Below are 19,337 nucleotides of genomic sequence, written 5' to 3'. Positions count from 1 at the left end.
TAGGTCTTTTGCAGCCAATTCCGCTTCAAAAAAGGAAAAGTTGCCAGCATTTTGTAAGTTTAATGCATTTTTGGCACAGAGGACATGATGTAAGTGACAGAAGATTGAGGACGAGCTAGCTTATTTTTAGCACTTCGCCTGGTCTGAGGTGGCAAAGTCAACTCTGGAGAAAGAGGTAACGTTCAGTAAAATCCACACTTTACTAAATTTGTGATGTAAAGAACTTTCACTAGAGCGAAAGGTCGTCTGGTGATAGAGTGTGAACGAACGCTAGTGACGGTCTCTTTCACTAGCGAATTGTCACCTGTGCCTGTTAGTGAGTTGGTGATGTCCTTGCGGGTGGCAACGTTGGCAAATTGTCCCTAGCTTTAGCCACCTCGTCCTTTGGTGAATTTGCCCCATAATATTCTAGCACTAGGGATGGCTCTGGCCCCATTGGTTGATGTGGAAAATTAGGGGTGAATAACATGTCTGCATTTTTGTTTTCAAGCACAGAACAAAACTGTACCAGATGAAAAAGTTTGCTCATTCCTTTAAGATGACTAAAAAAGGGTCATCCATAAGATACAATTGGTAAGATGGAGGCCATCCTCTCCCTCTACTGAATGAAAATATTGACAGCTGTTTCACCTCCTACTGTGGTTTTGTCCAAAAAAGATAAAATACTCAAAATTGCCCCCCGTCATTGAAATGAAAGCGCACGTTGCACCAGGCACTTTCCATTCACATAAATGAATACGCACTTGAGCATTTTATCACAAACTACAAAGTACCAGTGGCTAGGGTTGCCACCTTTTCTGGAAAAAAATACCGGCCTTCCTATATATTTATGTTTTTTTCCTTTTTAATAACATTGAGATCAACCATTATTTTTACAGGCCACTAAAATACCGGCCAGGTGGCAACCCTTGCTGTACCATGACCATGTGGACACTACAGGCCTGTATGGTATGTAACTTTTTCTGGGAAGAAAAATGCTATCCTTCTTATATTTGTTTCTGTATGTGTTCCTATAAAGTGGCAACTGCTTCCACCTTAGGCAAAGACTGAAACAGAGGGAGTACTCTATGGGGCAAATTTACTGATGGTCGAATATCGAGGGTTAATTAACCCTCGATATTCGACTGCCGAATGTAAATCCTTCGACTTCGAATATCGAAGTCGAAGGATTTACTGCAATTTGTTTGATCGAACGAGCAAACGAAAAATCGTTTTAATCCATCGATCGAACGATTTTTCTTCGACCTAAAAAAGCTAGCAAAGCCTATGGGGACCTTCCCCATAGGCTAACATTGACGTTGGTAGGTTTTAGGTGGCGAACTAGGGGGTCGAAATTATTTTTTTAAAGAGACAGTACTTCGACTATCGAATGGTTGAATAGTCGAACGATTTTTAGTTCGAATTGTTCGATTCAAAGTCGATGGTCGAAGTAGCCAAAAAACCATTTGAAGTTTTTTTTCCTCTATTCCTTCACTCGAGCTGAGTAAATGGGCCCCCTAAGTGTCTGTTATCCAAATAATCAACCTTCATAGCATCAGATATTGACAGTGCCCAGTTGCACTGATAGATTTTAGTTTTTATACTATTTATTCAGGGATATACACTAAAGCAGTGATCCCCAACCAGTAGCTCGTGAGCAACATGTTGCTCTCCAACCCCTTGGATGTTGCTCCCAGTGGCCTCAAAGCAAGAGCTTATTTTTGAATTCCAGGCTTGGAGGCAAGTTTTGTTTGTATAAAAACCAGGTGTACTACCAAACAGAGCCTCAATGTAGGTTGACAATGCACATAGGGGCTACTAAATGGCCAATCACAGCACTTATTTGGCACCCCAAGAACATGTTTCATGCTAGTGTTGCTCTCCAACTCCTTTTACTTCTGAATGTTGCTCACGGGTTCAAAAGGTTGGGGATCCCTGCACTAAAGGGATGTCACGCTTTATTCAGGGTTCACTGGTTGGGGTATTGTTTTTAGCAGTTTGAGTAGTATCAGCAAGCCACGCAAACTTTGGAAGGTTGTTGTAAACCACCGCAATGGAGACAAAGTATCCCGCCAAAGTTATCTCACTGAGAACAGAGAATGAAAATTAAAGTTTTGCTGTTCCACAGTACTTTAAGCCGATGCCAACACCGTTCAAGCCAATCCTACTCCCCTTAGACCTTGGCCTTCCCACTTAGTGTCTTTCCGCCTGTCACAACCTTTTTATTTACTAGGCAGAAAACCGGAAGTCTCGGTGACATTCTTGCCGACCAAGATGCTTTGAAGACTACATTTCCCATGCTTCATCTCTTCTATTCCTTTCTTCTTTGCACATGCGCGTCTCGCACAGTCCTTGGTAGTGAGGAGAGTAGGTTAGTGGGAGGATATAACCTACGGAGGCAAAATGTACAGCTGGAGTCGCGTGTACTGCGTATTAAGCCAGGTAAACTGTATCACCTTGTAATTTAGGCGTGGCAGCTGCATTAACTGAGAAAAAAGAACCGAGTATTTTGTGTCTGAACGAGACTGGCAGCTAAGGCCTACACCATGTCTCTTTACTGACTGTAACCTGCACCAAAACTTGTGACACCTTCTTAATAATACCCCGCCTTCAATACCGAGCTACTACTGGGGTTTCACCTTGAGCACAACTCTCTACAGTATCCCTATTGTAGGGAATATGCCCCCCCCGTCACTGATCATGTCACACGTGTAGGAACAGGATCCAGTACGTTATATAGTGTTCCTATGTCAACAACCCATGTGGAATGTAACATCGCTCAATAACTGTTTTGTTCTATTCTTGAGGTCTAGATCAAAAGTTTTATCCTAAAGTTGCATATTTTTACATTTTAGAATAAGGTGAATAAAGCATATGAGGAAACCAACCAAGTTTGCCATTGTCCTAACCCTAAATTCCCTAATCACTTGAACAAATGTCATACTGGAAAACTATAGGGCAGTTTCCAAGAACAACCAATCATGTCTTTGCTTTCATTTTCTAACTAGTGGTAGACTGTTGCTGACTGGATGCTAGGGGTAACTGCATGTTCATATTAGGGCATCTATTGGTAAATCAGTCCCTCCCCAAAATTGATTGCTATATGGGTGCACCAAATCCATGTTTTATGGTAATTAACACGATAATTGCAATTAAAAGGCAATATGTTATTAAAGAGCCACAGACCCCTGCAGCAACAGTTTGCAGCTTGAATAGCTCTATGTAATTACCTGTATGATGTGCAGTTACATTTTTTATTGAGTTCTGTATAGGGTTTTTAATATCTTTCTGTAACACCCTCAATACCCATACATCTGGGTTCCTAGATTACAGGGTTTCAGGAAAGAACTATAGTTTAGCTTTGGTTATAAATCATATCTCTATAGGTTGTATCATTTGGCTACTTTGGAAAATAAGTCCACTAGCTGCTTACTATCCAGATGGTCCTAGTTTGGGCAAAGTGTTAGGACAGCAATAAAATAGTTGGTAAAATGTAAAATAAATAGCTTATTTTTCCACCCAACACCTTATTTGTCTTAAATTCGTTATGGCTTTCCCCCTGGCACCTCCTAACAGTAAGCCAGTACAGTTTTACATGTCCTGAGTGTTACAGACACACTATTGCCATATTCGGAGTGTGAATGATTACAACTGATACTGTCTCAACTTTCAGCCCCCCATCTATTCTTTAACAGCAACTCTTAGCACCCCAAAATAATATTTGTATGTGAATGGATAGTGGGAATTGCGTGCTAGATATACCTGTTGTATATACTGAAAACAAATATCAGCCTTGTAGAAATGTCTTTATTCATGAGGCACTTTTGCTTTGTCTGTGAAGGATTCTTCCAGTTCTGCATTCTAAAATAATGCTGGAAGGTTTATTGGTTCCTAATGAAATCTTTTTTGTGTGTTGTGTTAATGTGAAAAATTAGATTTAAACTCTGCTGGGGCCAAGACTGACGTGAATGATTAATAATCGCTATAAAACACTGTATAAATAAAGGGTCATTTTCTAAAGCAGATAGTATTAATGTGAGATTTCATTAATTGCATTTTTATTTGTATAATTAACACTGCTTTTTTTCGTTTAGAAAAATAATTTTAGCCGAATACCCCATGGCTTACAAAGAATAAGTTTTGCAGCTTGGAGAAACTATTCAGAGAAAGCACGTAAGTAGTGCATATTTTTCATGTACATTGTACTTCATGTACATTGAAATAATGTCTGTTGTATTTGTGTTTGTTTTCATTAGCCGCACTTTTCTACTAGTTTTGTCAGTAATCAACCACTAGCCCTTCCACACACTCACATTATGCAAGCCATCACTTTACACGGTTCTCTGCTTTTGGCAAGCAGAGGAGCACCGTACGGGTTTATCTTGACGTGGTATGATGGCTTATCAATTTTTGATCATAACTTTGTGACCCCTGTTTTTCTAAATACATGCACTTGCATATATACTGAATTACTTATGAGACAGGGGACCAGGGAATGTGCATTGATTTACTGACCAAATCAGTAGCACTTCTATTGTATTTAAAGGAATAGTTCAGTGTGAAAATAAAAACTGGGTAAATAGATAGGCTGTGCAAAATAAAAAATGTTTCTAATATAGTAAATTAGCCAAAAATGTAATATATAAAGGCTGGAGTGAACAGATGTCTAATAAAACAGCCAGAATCCAACTTCCTGCTTTTCAGCTCTATAACTCTGAGCTAGTCAGCGACTTGAAGGAGGGCCACATGGTACATTTCTGTTCAGTGAGTTTGTAATTGATCCTCAGCATTCAGCTCAGATTCAAAAGCAACAGATATGACCCATGTGGCCCCCCCTCAAGTCTCTGATTGGTTACTGCCTGGTAGCCAGGGTAACCAGTCAGTGTAAACCAAGAAAGATGAAAAGCAGGAAGTAGTGTTCTGACTGACTTGTTATACATCAAATCACTCCAGCCTTTGTACATTGCATTTTTGTCTAACTAACTATATTAGAAACATTTTTTATTTTGCACAGCCTATTTATTTACCCAGTTTTTATTTTTACACTGAACAATTCCTTTAAACACATTTTACTTAGCCTTGGAGTGCACCCACAACCCTCTTCTTTTGTATTTTTATGGCAAACAGAGAAAAACTGATTTTAAGGGTTACTTAAACCCTAACTAAAACTACCACCAATGCAGTAGTGATATGCGGGTCAGAGTTTCCCTGACCCGCACCCGACCCTAACTAGCCCTGCTGCCGCCCACACCCGCGCTTCCGGGGTCCTTTTATAGACCTGCACCACCTGCTGATTACGTCACAATGAGGTCACAAAAGGGGCGAGCAGACGTGACACTATAAAACCGCAACCCGGAAGGCGGATGCCGGCATTTGAAGGTGGTGGGCGGGGAGAGCAGGAGAAGAGCTCAACCGCACCTGGCCACCACCTGCGAGGAGCAGTGCGAGGTCGACCCAAACCGGGTCATTGGGTCTGCCTGCACATCACTACAATGCAGTGTAGCTGAGCAACAACTTACCCATCTCTGTTAGTATTGAACTGACCTGCACTTGCTTCATTTGGGGGATTTTTATAATGGGGAAGATGTTTCTGTTCAACTGTGTTAAGACTTTAGATCCCATAAAACAGGACTGCCCAGCACATCTATAAAAAAATCTATTTTCCCCTGTACTGGGTACAAAGAGGGAAGGATACACATTGGTCTAAACATACCTCCTTTGTACATTCTCAGTATTTTGCGACACATGTTGTTGTGATGCTGTATATTTTCTCTTTAAATTGCAGCTGAAACCTTTGCTAAACATTCACTCCTCTTTGATAGTGTAAAGGTAATGACACATGACACCTTTTTATCATGATAGAGAATGGGAAATTCACATGTGATCCTGCTTAATAGACAGGTGTGTATGACTGTGAAATACAGTACAGAGCAGTGTGTTTCCGAGAATCTATCACTTAGCAGGACATGGCGTGACCTTGCCGTTTCCTGTTCATTTTGAGAAGTGGGAAGATTTCCACCATTTGTCCCCCTCCCTCAAATTGCTGGGATGTAAAAACTATGCAAATCTCACAATGTACCATTACCTTTTGGGTAAACTGCTGCTGTTGTCGTCTTTTTCCACTGGCACTTTAAAAGATTGTTTAATCTGGACACTTTAAATTTATTTAATAGTAACTGCACTGATCTATACACTTCTTTAGTTATACCCTCCTGTCATTTTTTTTGAAGTTGAAGCAGATGTTACAGTCATTGGTTCTGGTCCAGGAGGCTATGTTGCTGCCATTAAAGCTGCCCAGCTGGGTTTCCAGGTGAGTCCCCAAACTTGACTTGTTTTCTTTTGTAAAATTATTGGGTTTGTTTTATAAGACCATTTACCCAATTTATGTCAGTAGGATTTTGGGGCATATTTTAAAAATCATGGTTAATAAAATATAGAAAATACTACTTCAAGTTCTTTCATTTAGCATCTGGCCAAATTGAATGGCAAGAATACTGCCAGAATACATCTGTGTGTGACAACTGACCTAATCCATAAGAAGCATTTAGCATTAGAATTTTCCAGCCTGCTGCACGTTAATACTATAAGCAAATATGAGATTGATGTTGGCTACAAGACTTGGCAAATTTTGCCTATTTATAAAAAATATCCAGTTTTTCTAAATTGGGCAATTAGGATTTTTTTATTTCGAATATAAACATTGTAGTCTTGTGTTGTGTTCATTTTCCTTATTTAACTTTTTTCATGCTATAGTTCATTTTAGTGATAACTGCTTTTGATTTAAAAACTACTGATCCTGGCATTATTTGGTATAGCAACTGCTAAGGAGGCAAACATAGTTATATTAAGATTTTTGCCTTTGTGCTGCCACATGATTAATCCCATCACTTTTGATACAGTATCGAGTATACTGAGGTTTTTTTTCTCCAAATCTGCAGGGACTATTTGTCTGCTCCTAAAAACTGCAAATAACTAACTAATAACAATTGTACAAGGCTGATTCTGTAATGTTGCTTGACTTAGTATTATTCTCTAGCTGTAGAGACAGATTTGGATATTACACCAGGCTTCTTGGTTGCAGATAATAGCAAAGGAAACATTTTTTTCATAAATATATAAATAGTAAGTTAGTAAATGTAACAATATGTTCATATGTTCAGTACATGCAAAAACTATGAAATTATTATTCTTTCTTAGACTGTATGCGTGGAGAAAAATGATACCCTTGGTGGAACTTGTCTGAATGTTGGCTGTATCCCTTCTAAGGTATGTACATTCAAGTTCATAAATTAATGTTACTTTCTCATTTTATAGCTAACTCATGCTAATGCATGGCAAAAGACTTAAGTTTTATGTACCCAAACAGCTTCATTCTTTAGTTTCATGAAAGACACAGCAACCTCGTTTTGAAAGTTTAGAAGGGTGGTAATTGTTTTTTTTTATACAGGTATGGGATCCGTTATCCGGAAACCCATTATCCAAAAAGCTCGAAATTACGGAAAGGCCATCTCCCATAGACTAATCATAATCAAATAATCCAGTGTTTTAAAAATGATTTTTCCTGTTTCTATGTAATAATAAAACAGAACCTTGTATTTGATCCCAACTAAGATATAATTAATCCTTATTAGAAAGCAAAACCAGCCTATTGGCTTTATTTAATGTTTATATGGTTTTCTAGTAGCGTTAAGTTATAAAGCTTCAAATTATGGAAAGATCTGTTGCAAACCCCAGGTCCCCAGCATTCTTGATAACAGGTTCCATACCTGTATGTCAATTTAACCTAAATGTTAAGAGTAAATAAGCAACAGTGATGCACTTCTTTAGGAATCTGGGAGCTTGATCATTGGACTCATGAACTGCTTATATGGTTCAGTGCAAATCGCTCGTTCACCAGGCCTCGATAACATAGGATAGAGACCTTCCCAGGTTTAATATGGAAGACCCAACCTGCATTCAGGCCTGCAATTTACATTTTACCCAATCTAACCCTCTAGAGGCTTACCTCTTAAACTGGGTGACTTGCTGGAACTACGGGTAGGTAAAAGAAGCATGTGAGGGGGGGCGCTGGGCACATACCTCTTTTGTCGCCTTCCCTAGTCCAAGCTCTTGTACCCCCTACCGCCTGCTTGTTATCCCACCACATGCCGGTAAATCCCTCCCGCCACTTGTCAACACGAGCTTGTTTGTGCACACAGTGGTGGTGGAGCAAGTGTGAGGTAGTCGCCTGGATAATGTTAGTATATGTTTATATAAGGTATAGTGTATTGATTATAGCTTTCTTTTAAATCTTGCTGAAAGTTTCAGTATCTCTAAAAGGAGAACTAAACCCCCTCTTAAAGAAACCACACCATACACTAGCCCCCCATTGACCCCCTCCCCGCATAGCCCAAGTGTCGCTGAATGTCGCACTGACATCTACATGCAGAGTAGCGCAGCGGAGCTCATGGGTGCCATCTTCATTATAGGGGTGTTTAGTTCCTTTAAGAAAATAAAGTATTTAAGGTTTGCGCACTTTGCAGTTAACCTGCTTAGTACGGCTTAAGAATATTGCTGTATCTTTCAAACATACAATGTGCTATTACAATAAAATAGTTGTAACATACATATTTTATTTTTTGTTTATTTACAGGCTTTGCTAAACAACTCTTACCTCTATCATTTAGCACATGGAAAAGATTTTGCGAACAGAGGAATTGAAGGTAAATTTTAAACCTTGTGCTTAACCAATGAATCATACAGTTGAGCAAAATGTGTTTCACATCATGGATACTGTCTTAGGAAATATAAATTCAAATAACACATCAATAATAGCACAAATAACTGTAGCTACAGGTTGGGTATATATGCCTGAAAACAGACAGTGCTTGATTCAAAGGAAAGGGGCAATTCTTTGTTATCCATCGTAGAGCAAAAAGGGTTTTAAGTGTGGGGCTGCATGAAACTGCAAACGTGGTGGTTTGCACTCTTGCTTTCTGTCTTCATCTTCTACATGTGCAGCAAGAGTAGGTTGCATGATCTTTACATGCTGTGAGGAGAGTGAAAGCATGTGTGAGGCTGCCTGGCAGATGTGTAAACTTTGTGCCTGGAAAGTTACTGCCTTGGTTTATCTGAATTTAAGTTTTAGTTCTCTCCTGTATAGTTGTATTACTTATATATTTACATTTATTTTGTTAATATATTTAATGTCTTTCTGACTTTCTTTTTCTTAAGTGACTGGCATCTCTTTAAACTTGGAAAAGATGATGGAGCAAAAAAGTGGTGCTGTAAAGTCTCTCACAGGTGGAATTGCTCACTTATTTAAGCAGAACAAGGTTTGGCTTTATAATTTTAACATCCAATTTGAAGCTGTTAATATATGTATATATGTACACACTTATTTGGTTTGTTATTCAGCCGAGCTAATAGGCCAAACTCAAAAATTATGGATTCTGTGCATCCCTAATATATATATATATATATACACACACACACATTTCTGTAATGTGAAGCTCCATTTCTTAAGGCAGGGAGGGAGCCTGTAGTGATGACAGAGGGGCTCAGCCAGTTAGGATGAGATCTTGGGAGAATGCTTATTTGTTTTACTAGAAACACCAGAAAGTCCAGCTTTGAGATCAATTAATGTAATAGCTGGGATGATCACTTATTTGTTGTCCTAGATATTCTTGAAGCTATTGCTTATAATGTGATGTTTTTACTGTAACCACATCATACGCTAAGTTGGACCCTCATCATTTGTCCAGTGGCCAACAACCCCTTATGTAAGAGCTATGGAAGATGGGATATCTTGGCTGCCACTAGGGTTATCCACCTATCCATAATACCCCATGTTCCTGCTATGAAGGACTACAGTAAGTGATCTCTGCAAACTTTAACAACTAAGCGTTCTCTTTTCAAAAACATTTTTAATTTAGGTAGTACACGTTCAAGGATTTGGAAAGATTACAGGCAAAAATCAAGTAACAGCAACAAAGGCAGATGGCAGCACCCAAGTTATCAACACTAAGAACATTCTTATTGCAACAGGCTCAGAGGTTGCTCCGTTTCCAGGAATTCCGGTATGATACATTGTGTTCTTTGGTTATAAATCCTTGGCACAACGTAGAAGACCCCCCTCCCCCCCGCTGCTTTTAATTGTGTGGTGCTAACCCTGATTCTTAAACCCCTGTAGCTCTCAGAGCATTGAGGCTCCATGTGATGTCTCAGTCGGCTTCTTTTGCAGACTTTTCTTTTTTTAATGATGCATACTTATCAGAAATTGTCAGTTTAACTGGCAACTACAACAGTGCAATTATTTATAGGTTCTGTTGAGATATGATTGTTCTAATTGTGTTCTAGATTGATGAAGAAACAATTGTATCTTCTACTGGAGCATTGTCTCTTAAGCAAGTGCCTGAGAAAATGGTGGTTATTGGTGCTGGTGTCATTGGTGTTGAATTGGTAAGTTCATCAGTTTTTTTTTTAGTTTTTTTATTTTGCTGTACTTTTATATATCCTTTATTAATATACTGGCTTTTCAAATCGTTTCTAAACATTAACTTTAACATAATGTTTTACGCTTCTTTTTTTTCTAAATTTGATTTTATAGATTTTTTTAAGGTAAACCTTATTAAAATTAGAACAATTTGTCACTAGATAGATGACCATGTATTAATAATAAGAGATTGCAGAGGGTCTCTCTTTTGGTCACACCCTCATTGCATCCCAACCTAATGGTTTAAAATTGTTTAGTGCAGTAAAAAAATCACTATGTTTGTATGTGGAAACAGGGTTTAGTTTATTAGTTAGAGCTGCAACTATTTCTGTGCAATTAGTGTTCATTTGACTTCATTGACTTCTTCAGTAAGGGTGCTTTAAATAAGCTTAACTTAAAGGAAAACTATACCCCCAAACAATGTAGGTCTCTATTAAAAGATACTGAGTAAAAAACAGCTCATATGTAAAACCCTGCTTCATGTAAATAAACCATTATCATAATAATATACTTTTTTAGTAGTATGTGCCATTGGGTAATCATAAATAGAAAATTGCCATTTTAAAAAAAAGGGCCGCCCCCTGAGATCGTAAGATTCACTGTGTACACATACAAACCACATGTAAGGTCACATGAGCCAATTAACAGACAGAGTTCTGCCTTTTGCTTCCTCACTTCTTCCTGTTACAGTTAGAGTTGAAGTATTTCTGGTCAGGTGATCTCTGAGGCAGCACAGATAGAGTCATGAAATGGTGGTTCAAGGCAAGAGATGTAAAAGGGCAATATTTATGTAAATATATATTCCAGTTTGGTAAGATTCTTTAATATATCATTCAATTTGATATAAACTATGTGTTGCTTAAGTATTCATTTTGGGGGTATAGTTTTCCTTTAATGTACAGCTGCAATAAGCTCCTCAGAGTGCGTAATCACTGATTTATCTCTCTGTATCTTCAAACATAGGTGATGTAACCAAACCTCTATATACCTGTATGCTTCAAGTCCCCCTTTCCAGGGCAATCGCACGGACAGAATAGAAAGCCCAAACCATGTGCATTCCCTGTTTCACCTTTAAATTTTTTATTTGTTAAGGATGTGCAGTTCAGCTGGGATGCCTGCACGTCATTGGTGGTCCAGGGAGCACCACCACCTCATAATACCAATCTGCCATTAAGATAGCATTGATTTTCCTAGGAGATACTAGGTTCCTAAGCCAATAAAAGACAATGACACAATCTGGTGCATGCACATAAAGATATAGTGCATGTGGCAATTACATCACAGCAACTTAAAATGGTGGCTGATAATATTAATGACCAGAGGTACAGTCAGGCAGTGAATACTCGAATACAGTAACAATTTCACAAAAATGTAGCATTTTGAGACAGAGGGTTGAGGCTATTTTATGCACATTAAATTTTCCTTATACCTTTCCTTCAGGGTTTAAATAAATTAAAATTTTGTAAAAATCTCAATCTCTGGTATGCATACCATATGATTCTTCCAACTTTGGTATTGACCACCAGAATAAAAATATGTGCAGGGAACAAGAGCACTCATTTAGACTTCTGCACAATTTGTATTTGTGCTTTCCAAATGTTCCTGTAGTGTACTAGTTTTCCACATGTGATAAAGATGCATTATTCTGTTCTCTGTGGCACTATTTTAATATTCTTTGAAAGTAGTATTGCTTAATTGTGACAACCTGCTAATGGTGTGTCATTTTCAGGGCTCTGTATGGCAGAGGCTGGGAGCAGATGTTACAGCAGTTGAATTTTTGGGCCATGTTGGTGGAGTGGGCATTGACATGGAGATCTCCAAAAATTTCCAGCGTATCCTTCAGAAACAGGGGCTGAAGTTTAAATTAAACACAAAAGTCACTGGTGCAAACAAGAGACCAGATGGGAAGATTGATGTTTCGTAAGTTTTTTTTTTTTTAATACTGCCTGTAATACATGAGATGAGAATTGAATAGAGGATATTCACACCGTTTAAAATGGCTGATAAAAGACAATAATTTGGCATTTTAGGTAACCTTGTTAAGTTTAACGTCAAGGCTTGTAGTGTTACTGAACGTATTTTCAAACTGGATCGCCTGGTTTAGTGACAGTTTAAACTACACTGCCCTGTTTAGGGTCAAAATAAGGTGTTAAAAGTTTCTTGGATGCCATTTTAACGAAGTAGTGTTTGTGATCCACAGTATAGAAGCAGCAGCTGGCGGAAAAGAAGAAGTTATTACTTGTGATGTATTGCTAGTGTGTATTGGTCGCCGTCCATTCACAGAGAACCTTGGGCTACAAGAATTAGGAATTGAACTAGACAGAGGAAGGATTCCAATTAATAGTCGGTTTCAAACAAAAATACCAAAGTAAGTATTATTAAATTTAATACCTAATTTCTGGTTTCATGTTCATATCCAGGTTAAAGAAGACACATAGGATAAGTGAAACCCCTCCCTAACATTGCAGAAAATAATTAAATATATGGTGGTAAAAATAAATATGATCTTTAAAGTTCACTCATTTATTGGAGGTCCCTATAGATCCGCTACTGTCCCTGTTTTAAATGAGGGGTGGTCATGTCCTAACAGTCCTTGACAGAAGCACGCTAGGAGGGGTATAGCCAATCACACAAGCAAAGACAGGCTTCATTTCCCAACCGTTCAGCCTAGCAGCTGATTTCTATACTACAGAGTAGTGTGCTGAGTGCCGCCAGCTCCTGCGCATGGGAAAGGAGGCAGCAGGCAGTGGAACAGATGTGTGGGACTCGTAGGGTTTTTGAAGAAATTTTCAACAAATCAACCAGAAACACTTTTTCAGCTATTTCTGTCTATATTTAAAAAATTATAATGCACTGGCATATTCTTATTTTTCACACAATATGTCTCCTTAAAAAATGCAATGATCTTAAAGGGGTTGTTTACCTTTACGATCACTTTTAGTATGATGTATCGAATGATATGCTGAGACAATTTGCAATTGGTTTTCATTTTTTATTATTGAAGGTTTTTGAGTTATTTAGCTTTTTATTTAGCAGCTCTTCAATTTGCATCTTAACCAATCTGGTAACCAGGGTCCAAATCACCCTAGCAGCCATTCATTGATTTGAATAAGAGACTGGAATATGAATAAGAGAGGGCCTGAATAGATCAGTAGTAGTTTTTTAGAAGGGGGTCAGCGACGCCCATTTGAAAGCTGCAAAAAGTCAGAAGAAAAAGGCAAATAACTATAAACATAATAATAACATTATAAAAGTTACCTTAAAGGTGAATCACCCCTTTAAGTTAATTTATGCACATGATTTCTGTTTTTCTTTTAGGCCTCAATTGTAAATTTTTGTCATGTTCTTTGTAACTGTTAATATTTACAGATCACTGTGATATATTTTGCATTGGATAGCATAAATCTAGCCCACATAAAATATAGTTAATCAAACCACAATATTGTGTTTCCTAGAAATGACTCCATTGCCGCATTTTTTTCATTCCCCAAATGTATCTCACCTGAAAAACTCAAAATTTAGGTTTGAATGTGTTTGTCCTTTGGACCTGAAGTGATGCCCACTTTCAACAATATCTGATCCAAGCTTGCTCATATATTAATTGGGGAGGCCAGAAAATGCAACCACACCAGAAATCACTTGGCCTTCAACTGACTGCAGCTAGTTCATAATGCGAGACAATCAGTTCAACCCAACTATCGTAGACATTATTGAAAAAGAGGGGAGAAGCAGGAGCAAATCCAGGTCACAGACAGGGTGGTTGGAGACCAGAGTTCAGCCTGAACCAGCCTGCAACCCGCACATCACTAGTGGGGACTTCTCTGTGGCCTCCTGACCATATCAGTAATGTTACAGGCAGGAAGATGTCAAGTTACAACATTGTAGCAGTACTATGGGACAAAGGAATATTGTGATTGCAGGCAAATACAAAATAATCATCAAAAAATAAATTTTGTCTAACTGCCCCTGAACCTGAATATTAAGATAACCTGAAATTAAGGTAAAATAAATTACATTGCTATTAAAAATAAAAACAACTTTAACTTTGGTTTTTCATTGTACTTTCCAAATAGTATTTTTGCAATAGGGGATGTTGTGGCTGGACCGATGTTGGCTCATAAAGCAGAAGATGAAGGCATTATTTGTGTTGAGGGAATGGCAGGAGGAGCAGTTCACATCGACTACAACTGTGTTCCCTCGGTGATCTATACGCACCCTGAAGTTGCTTGGGTTGGGAAGTCCGAGGAACAGTTAAAAGAAGAGGTACATTTCATGTTGTTCATGTTTAGGAAGAACACATAAAGACTGAAAGTTGGTAATGTTAAAAGGTTTTAACTAGCCAGATTTCTTATAATACAATTGCATTCATGTAAAGCCAAATGCACAATAGCTAAAATGTCAAGTCTGATTCAAACCTCTGATTCGTGAGGCTTATAAATATGTATATATATTTCTTTTCATTTGTATGTGTAACCACTTATAATTTTCAGCTTCGGTACAGCGCAGGCTGAATTTAAAGCTATTTATACTTTGAATTACATGAACCTTGCATGAAATATCAAATGTATTACAATCAATATACAGAGGGTAATCTTAAAAAGTATCTGTTTTTAATTTGCTTAAGAGAAGGACTCACATGTTGTACTTGGTCTGTTTTCTAGGGTACAGAATACAAAGTTGGAAAGTTTCCTTTTGCTGCAAACAGCCGGGCTAAGACCAACGCTGACACTGATGGCTTGGTGAAAATTCTGGGCCATAAATCTACAGACAGAATGCTTGGAGCCCATATTCTTGGAGCAGTAAGTTACATCATTCTTAATGATGAAGAGACGGTAGTGAGGATTAGAAATTTGTAATTTCAACCAAAACGTGTGTCAGATTATTGCCCTATGTATTGTCCAAAAACAATGTTATTCTATTAGGCAGGTGCACTGCTGCCATTAGGTGGCAGCAAGGGGGATGTGGCGACAACTTGGCCACCTCAGGGCAGCACAGGGTCCTAAAACGCCCCTGCCATTAGGGTGGCAAGAAAAAAGGTGTATATTGGACTACTTATGAATTCGGTGTTGATTCAATGATCACCGTTCTAAAATGTTGTATGCTAACTCTCTGTAAAGGCTATGAGCAAACTAAGCCCATTTTTGGACGACTCTCCCTGCCAACAGGTCATACCCCTCATTGTACAGGCATCACCCCACCATGGCATCTTCAGAGTGAATTATCCCACTACAGCAATGCAGTAGGAGAGGGGTAATAAGTTGAACAAATGAGGAAAATAACTATATATCCACCTCTAGATTTATCCATTAGATAAGAAAAATATCTGTAAAAAAACATTTGTCAAAAGACATTTATTGAACCTCTTACTGACTAAAACTGCAATTGGAGACCTGTTAGATATATATTGTTTTTTAAACCAGCATTAAGCTGCCTTTTATGATCTCTTTGCAGAGTGCTGGGGAGATGATTAATGAAGCCGCTCTTGCCATGGAATATGGCGCTTCTTGTGAAGATGTTGCTAGAGTGTGCCATGCCCATCCGGTAAGTATAGAATAAATCAAAATATTCTAAAGTTGTTGTCAGTAAATGTGGAGCCTTTTACCTTTTAATCTTTTTTTCTATTTTCTGTTTCTCTCTTTCAGACTGTATCAGAAGCCTTCAGGGAAGCTAATCTGGCTGCATCATTTGGCAAAGCTATTAATTTTTAAGTGGAAAATGTGTACATAGAATTTCTTATAAAAGAATTGCCCTCATAAGGAATGTCTACTACAGTTTTTTTCTCTGGCATAATCGATGGACTCTTATAAGGCCCAATTATGTAACAGTTTAAACATACGTTAAATAATTTCAGAGCATTAGGAAGCACTGCCCAATATTAGAACACCATTGTTTGTGAATCTGTTTCTTAATTGTTACATACTCTGTAAATGTGCTGAACATAAAGCTACATGAAGTAGCTCTATCATGTTTGCATCTGATTAACTAGAGAGAGGTACTTTATAACATCAGAGTGACTTTGAAAAAGTGGTATGGTTAATGAAAACTATAGACATTTGCTGTTTATAAATGCAAGGCAGGTAGGTTTCACTAGGGCCAAAGTCAACCTCATCTACTAAGTAAGTAAAAAAGAGAGAAACTGAAAGTTCTTTCATTTTCCTACTTCCTTGCTTCTTCAGAGCAATTGTTGGCAGGGTAGCTGGCAGTTAATAAAATTGTTAGATAAATGCACTGTGTAATGAACTTTCCTTACTGGTAAGCATGACCCTACAGCTGGGGGTAGGGAAGGCTGCTATATGTACAGCACTACAAAATATGTTGGCGCTATATAAATACATGTTCATAATAATAATATGTAGAACGTATTACTCCTTTTAAATACCCTGTTTATAGGAGATATATATATATATATATATAAAATATATATACATACATACGTACACTCCGATATCAAAATAATTGCCAATACATTTTATAAGTAAGCTCTATTTATGTTGTACATGTTAAACAATGCATTGGAATTCATATTCCAGTTATTCCTATCAAGGGCAGGTAAAAAATGTGGAATTTGCAATGATAGTTGTTTTAACAGTGTGTCTGCTTTGTTGTCCTGTTGAATGTATTAAGAAACAGACTAAAGATGTTCCCAGACATCCTTTCATTTAGGCTAAGGGCGTTTACATACCTCTTGTATAACTGCATTTCCATACAGAGGCTTTTTGTGTGTTTCAATGCATGAGAATGCAAGTGTAAACTGACCCCAGTCTTCTTTATAGAATTTGTAGCAGTGGGAGCTCTGAAACATCAGAGATAATACCATACATGTCTAATTTTTTCTGTTTGACTTTTACTTGTGTTCCCACTTTATGGTCTTTTTTTTTTCACATATATTTTCAGTAGTCATCCATTGTCAGTAATCATTCTTTACCCTTCATTTTACCACCACATTGGATGATACAAATCAGTGCAGTATCTTAGTTTCCTCACATGTTTCGTATTTCTTTACACAAGCTGGGACTAAAACTTAGATTGATTATGTAGTGCAGGATTGCTGGATGGATGCTGTAGGACAGCCATGTCAAGATTATGTTGGTCTTAGAAAGGTAAACGTGTTACTGCTGCAGCATTGGCATCCCTGGCATTTTTAAGCTGTGGTTAACTCATGCCCAAATGTTGCACTTATGCACACGGTCTATTGCTCCACCTAGTGCTGTCTATGAAGCCATTCCTAACTAAGACAAAAAAAGTGGTTCTCAACTACAATTTTTATTTCTGTGTATGTAGATCTTACTGAAGCTCAAAAGCAACTTATAAAACTTATAAAACTCAAATTTATCTAATTTTTTCTATTAAAAAAAATCGACCTAACTCCCATCCATGAAGGTATCTCCTTTATCAAGAAATCAGCTTGAAAAAGTCGGTGTGGGGAAAAGTCTCTACAAAATTGGGTGAAAATTCAAATTGTACGAATTGACGCCCGAATGGCTCGTTTTTTGTTTTTTTTTTCGATTTGTCGAAAAACCCCTACTTTTTGGATTATTATATGAAAACCAGCGCAGATGACAATGTCAACAAACATTTTCAGGGGCATCTGCCATTGACTTCTACATGACCTTGATGGGTTTTAGCTGGAGTATTTTCGTATTCAAATTTTTAGCAGCTTTGGGGTATAAAAATCTCTAAAAATTTCAGTTTTCCCCTTTAAAATCTCAACCAGAAAAAAATCAAGGATCAATAAATAGCCCCTTAATGTGTACAGTTTAGGTACATACAAATTGGTTAATCCTGCTAAATTCTCAAATCTTATATAATTTATTAACACTTTTCTTGAGGACCAGGAAGATTTTCCTGACGTGCATTTTACCAAATTGTCACACTTATGAAAACATTTCTGATTTGATTAAAGGAATTGTTCAGTGTAAAAATAAAAACTGGGTAAATAGATAGGCTGTGCAAAATAAAAAATGTTTTTAATATAGTTAGTTAGCCAAAAATGTAATGTATAAAGGCTGGAGTGATTTGATGTATAACATGTCAGTCAGAACACTACTTCCTGCTTTTCAGCTCTCTTGGTTTACACTGACTGGTTACCCTGGCTACCAGGCAGTAACCAATCAGAGACTTGAGGGGGGGCCCACATGGGTCATATCTGTTGCTTTTGAATCTGAGCTGAATGCTGAGGATCAATTACAAACTCACTGAACAGAAATGTAGTCTATGTAAGTACCATGTGGCCCCCCTTCAAGTCACTGACTAACTCAGAGTTATAGAGCTGAAAAGCAGGAAGTTGGATTCTGGCTGTTTTATTAGACATATGTTCACTCCAGCCTTTATATATTACATTTTTGTCTAACTAACTATATTAGAATTTTTTTTATTTTGCACAGCCTATCTATTTACCTAGTTTTTATTTTCACACTGAACTATTCCTTTAATGTGTAAAATTGTCTGAATTTTCAAAGTTTGATTTTCAGCATTGTGATTAGTGCTGATCAGCATCCTAGTCTTGCAGATTAATACACTGTAAAAATACCCTCAACCAAAACTGTAATAAGAGAGCAAATGTTTTAAAACACGTAAAACTTTTTATGTTGAGTAGGTTTGGTTAATGATGAGGGCTTGGAAACTTACACTAGTTGATTTTGCTCCTTCAAAATCAACTAATGTGAACCTGGCTTCCAGTGATAAAAGAGGGCAGAGCTGCTGAACCCCATTCAAAAAACGTATCTAAAGAATATAGCTGCAATTCTCTCCAGCCTTGTATGAAGAGATTTTGGTATCCACAGTGCACACTTCCTATGTCTGACTTTTCTCTATCAAGCCTATACATAGTTTGCATCAACTTGTTCAATATTCAGGTTGTGAAGCATCCAAATATGAAACACAC

General features: G+C 37.7%; 1 protein-coding gene across 1 annotated transcript; it reads left to right on the top strand.

Moving 5' to 3' along the window:
• Positions 1-2,263: 2,263 nt before the first annotated feature.
• Positions 2,264-16,677, top strand: dld.L (dihydrolipoamide dehydrogenase L homeolog). Its single transcript, XM_018252642.2, has 14 exons — positions 2,264-2,421; positions 4,074-4,152; positions 6,210-6,289; positions 7,177-7,245; positions 8,612-8,681; positions 9,193-9,293; positions 9,894-10,037; positions 10,318-10,419; positions 12,183-12,373; positions 12,654-12,821; positions 14,527-14,716; positions 15,115-15,252; positions 15,905-15,994; positions 16,096-16,677. Exons 1-14 carry the CDS (start codon positions 2,383-2,385, stop codon positions 16,159-16,161), a joined length of 1,527 nt encoding a protein of 508 aa, XP_018108131.1. The 5' UTR covers positions 2,264-2,382; the 3' UTR covers positions 16,162-16,677.
• Positions 16,678-19,337: the final 2,660 nt, after the last annotated feature.

The sequence above is a fragment of the Xenopus laevis genome, chromosome 3L, assembly GCF_017654675.1.
Source record: "Xenopus laevis strain J_2021 chromosome 3L, Xenopus_laevis_v10.1, whole genome shotgun sequence".
Classification (NCBI taxonomy): domain Eukaryota; kingdom Metazoa; phylum Chordata; class Amphibia; order Anura; family Pipidae; genus Xenopus; species Xenopus laevis.
The sequence above is the reverse complement of the archived record's forward strand: the minus strand, read 5'-3'. Positions and strand labels throughout refer to the sequence as shown.

Excerpts from the sequence above, each read along its gene's own strand:
- dld.L (XM_018252642.2), top strand. The coding sequence starts at position 2,383 with ATGTACAGCTGGAGTCGCGTGTACTGCGTATTAAGCCAG. Across the intron at positions 7,246-8,611 it reads TTGGCTGTATCCCTTCTAAG|GCTTTGCTAAACAACTCTTA; the intron begins GTATGTACATTC and ends GTTTATTTACAG. Across the intron at positions 15,995-16,095 it reads GAGTGTGCCATGCCCATCCG|ACTGTATCAGAAGCCTTCAG; the intron begins GTAAGTATAGAA and ends TCTCTCTTTCAG.